Source organism: Triticum urartu, chromosome 7, assembly GCF_003073215.2.
Source record: "Triticum urartu cultivar G1812 chromosome 7, Tu2.1, whole genome shotgun sequence".
NCBI lineage: Eukaryota > Viridiplantae > Streptophyta > Magnoliopsida > Poales > Poaceae > Triticum > Triticum urartu.
In genome coordinates, this window is record NC_053028.1 from 121,222,042 (window position 1) to 121,226,200 (window position 4,159).

At 52.3% G+C, this 4,159-nt stretch overlaps 1 protein-coding gene across 1 annotated transcript; it reads right to left on the reverse strand.

Annotated features, from left to right (window-relative positions):
* Nucleotides 1–391: 391 nt before the first annotated feature.
* LOC125522009 (mechanosensitive ion channel protein 10) lies at nucleotides 392–3,885 on the reverse strand. The gene is made up of 5 exons (XM_048687071.1): nucleotides 2,299–3,885; nucleotides 2,096–2,219; nucleotides 1,455–1,748; nucleotides 1,173–1,375; nucleotides 392–937 (listed from the first exon to the last, which is right to left on the reverse strand). Exons 1-5 carry the CDS (start codon nucleotides 3,624–3,626, stop codon nucleotides 661–663), a joined length of 2,226 nt encoding a protein of 741 aa, XP_048543028.1. The 5' UTR covers nucleotides 3,627–3,885; the 3' UTR covers nucleotides 392–660.
* Between the last annotated feature and the right edge of the window lie 274 nt (nucleotides 3,886–4,159).

Below are 4,159 nucleotides of genomic sequence, written 5' to 3' on the forward strand. Positions count from 1 at the left end.
GCTCTCTCGTGGGAGAAAACCCCATTAAGGCCCCTCTTTATAGAAAGCAAAGGTACTGAAACAAGCATCCACCAAGTTCAGCGCAGGCAGGCGCAGATCACACTCAACGCGCACATGACGAAGGGAGTACAACTTCAGCCAAGGCAACCAGCACACGCAGATGCAGATCACAACAGAGCGCACAGAGCACATGACACGCCGTGCTCTAGCAGTGCCCTACATGAAAATCTACCAACTAATGGCATGACGTGCAAACTCAGAAACTTCTGCACCATACACAGATCACTCAAACTTCCTTGTACAATGCCACAAAGGCACTTCTGGTTGAGTCGCTCTTTCAAGCTCAGCATCAGAAATGGCGAATGATCTCAAATGTTATAACAAGATGAGATGCAACAATAAGTCCATCCATAACCTCCCCCATCACGACCAACGATGAGCGACAATACTTGGTCCAAATTCTCAGTTCAAACCATACACTGCTGACGGTGACACACAATTATCCAGTGATCCAGTACAGATAAACGCAACTCGCAAAACGCAAAGCATGTACAGGGATGATAAAAGCTCCAGTACAAACTGCAAAACTAAACTAGCCATCAGTCGTCAATCTCCGTGGCATCGACCGTGGGATCATCAGTTGTTAATCTTCCCCACGCTCTACCTGCCTTGAGAAACATTCACGGGCAGCGGGTTTGTGCCGACATAGCTAAGCTCGACCTTTTGAGGCAGAAGCTGGTAGCTGATGGACATCTCCTCGAATATCTTCTTCAGCTCCATCACAAGCTCGGACCTCCTGATGCTCTTCTCCCGGATATTCTGGAAGTTCATCGTGTGCTGGGCGCACAGGGCCATGTTGATCTTGTTCACGTCCAAGATGTCCTTCAGGTTTACCGTGTGGATAGGGTGCCACCGTGTAGGTTTGCTCTCCAAGTACCTGAAACCCCAGAGAACCATGACAATTGATCACATGGAAGAAATAAAAAATGAAGCCAAGTTTGAATGATTCGTCCACTATTCACATGATATGCAGACCTGTTTATTCACATATGAACAAGTACACATGTCTTGATTAAGTTAAGTCAGATAAGTTATATATGGATTGGCGATAGAGAACTATGTCTAGAATAAGACGCGGTAAATTAAACACAGAATAAGCTTAAGAATAATACCCTTTAATTCTGGATTTCAAAGCTGCGATGCTCTCCATTGAAGTTTTAACATCAATAGCGAAGTCGATGGTGTCGTACATGTCAGGGCTTCGGTAGAAGTTGCTGATTGGCATTGTGGACAATGCAGAGTTTGGATAATATACCTTCTCATTGTCATTCTTCAGGAAAACAGTGGTTAATATATTCATTTCTTCGACAACCATCTATTATCAATATAGACACATGTCAGCATCAGAAGATCAGTGAAAAGGGGAACTGAAAAAAGGGTAGCATAGAAGTAACCTGTATTCCATCGATGACACAGCGGTCCCCAACATCAAACGGATGCATGATGAAAACAAATATGAGGGCCTCAAATACAGTCTTGCAGGCATTTCCAAATATGAAGACCACAACAAGAAGCTGGGATGAGATGACAACAAGGATCTTGGTCGTGGCGATGCCCATCAACAACAGAGTGATAATGATGATTATAATGAGTACTAGAATTCTGATGAGGCTGTGAAGTTGGCTGACTGCGGTTTTTGTGTCATTCAGAGAATGCGCTAGTGACTTGCGGTCCAGGTATGCACTTACCTGCAGTAAATAATGATCAAGCAAGGAAACAAAAAATATTCATATACATACAGAACTTTATCAACGTCGAAGCATCAAAATGTGGCATATACAGCAGCTTTTGCAGTTTTGCAGGAGTATGTATTCTTTCCTTTCTCAAGAAGTTAAATGATTTATACCAGGGAAAAAATAAGACTTGTTTAGAGACTAAAGAATCTATACATGATTATGACTGCTGCAACTGTAGTCAAACTGAAACACAAAACGGGAAACACTTGAATCAATCTACATCATAGGATAACTGCCCCTTATAACTTCTGAAATATTTTTTAAATGGAAATTGTGGCTGAGTTTAAAATTTCCATTACCACCCAATTTTTCAGAGCAGATCTTTTTATCTTCCCCGTCTCTGATGCCCCTTCAAACATCGGAAGCACCAAGGCTGCCTCCTCCCTGTTGAAAAATCTCAGCAAATCCAGCTCCTCAATGTGCCTGCACAAATGAACTATGGTCAATGGCACATATGGAAATATGTTTTCAGAGAAGAACAGGCAACAATCGTGATCCTCACTTGTAGCCCTGCCTTGCAACATTTTTGAAAATGGCATCGGCTGCTGCCTTTGCCTCCCACTCGCTATTTATCTCCTTATCTTTTTGCTCCGTTTCATCAAACTCATGAAAGCTCTCAATACTTTGAGATATTGTTGAAAGCCTTGAGCTTCGGATTGCCGTGATGAGCCCTTTCATCGTCCAAGCTGAGATCCTCTCCTGCTTCATCTTCCTCAGTTTCACGGCATCGATCACCTTGGGCGTTCCTTTATCATCCTTCGTCCTGCTCAAGCTCACACGCCCACTTGGCTCCCGCCCAACATTCTCCGCTAGCTCCATCAATGGAGGGCCCGAGAGCGTCTGCAGCACGTACTGGTGGAACAGGCTCTCCTGGATCCGGTCAAAGAAGGCCTTCCGGTGGAAGGTGGACGCGATGGCCTTCATGATGAATGTCTTGACCACCCAGATGACTGACGCGATGAGCACGGAGGCGAGGAATCTGGAGACGTAGTTGAGGATCCTGGCGGTCTTGGCCGTGCGGCCCAGCTGCTCCTGGTCGAAGAGCTGAGACCAGGCGATGAGCACGAGACCGATCCAGAGGCAGGCCTGCACGCTGTTCTTGAGCCCGAAGACGAAGTAGAGCACCTTGTTGCGGAGCAGGAAGTTGCGCTCGATGAGGAAGACGACGAAGGCGATGACCCAGTGGCTGACGAGGTGGCCGGAGAAGACGGTGATGACCATGACGCACCACTTCCAGATCTCCAGCCCCCACACGAAGTGGCCCTTGAGCGGGCGCGCCACGAGGCTGACGACGAGCAGCGCGAGGAAGAGGACGAGCACGGCGAGCTCGAGCGAGATGCAGGCCCTGCGGCGGCACTTGGCCGCCGTGGCGGCGGTGGGCGCGCCGTCCTTGCGGAAGACGTCGTCGTCGTCGTCGCCCTCGCCCGGGGTCTGCGGGGTGGAGGCGGGGCGCGGGGTCTGGGCGGTGGAGGCCGGGTGCGCCGGGGACGGGTGGGAGGAGGGGGCGGTAGGGGTCGGCGGCTCCACGAAGCGGGATTTGGGCTTGGAGAGCGAGGAGCGGCGGCGGAGCAGCGCGCCCTGGGCGGGGGCCAGGGGCGGCCGCGCGGGGCTCTGCGGCGGCTTCTCGGGGTTCGGCAGATGCGGGCGCGGCGGGGCCGCCGCCGAGGTCGGCGGCGGCGGCGGCGGCTTCTCGGGGTTTGGCGGGGTTTTGGGCGCGTCGGCCGCCGTGGCCCGCTGCTGCTGCGGCTGCTCGGGCGGCATGATGAGGACGACGTCGCCATTGGCGCCGGCCGGGGGCTTCGGATTGGCGTTGGCGTTGGACGGATCCATGGGTGCGCCGCCGCCGCCGCTTGCGCGCGCGCGGCGGTGGGCGCAGCTGGGGTGCTGGTGGGCTGGGGCTTGGGGTGTAGGCTGGAAGTGGAAGGAAGCTGTGGTGCGGCGGCGGCGGCGGCGGCGGAGGGGAGGAGGAGGTCAGGGAATGGGAGGAGTGTTGCGGCGGTGCGAGTGCGAGGGCGAGTGGCTTTTGCTGCTGGGGTGGCGGAGTGTGGGAACGGAACGGAAGAGACCGAGGGGCGACGGGCGGTGGCCGTTTCGTTCTCGAAATTCGGGCTTAAAGACGGGGGGTGGGGAACGAAGCCGGTGCGCGGCGCACCTCGCGGGCCCGGGTTTCACTCGTCCGTCCAGTCGTCGTGCCGTCCACACCCCTTTGCCCTAGGAGCGTGTCTCTCTCTTTTCCGAGAGACAAACTTTGCCTAAGTCTCACTTCTCATGATTACGTAGATCGGTAAATCTCAGTTGACCGAGACTTAAAGTTAAGTCGATACCATAGCCGTAAGATCTTAGTACATGAACTTGAATACTCG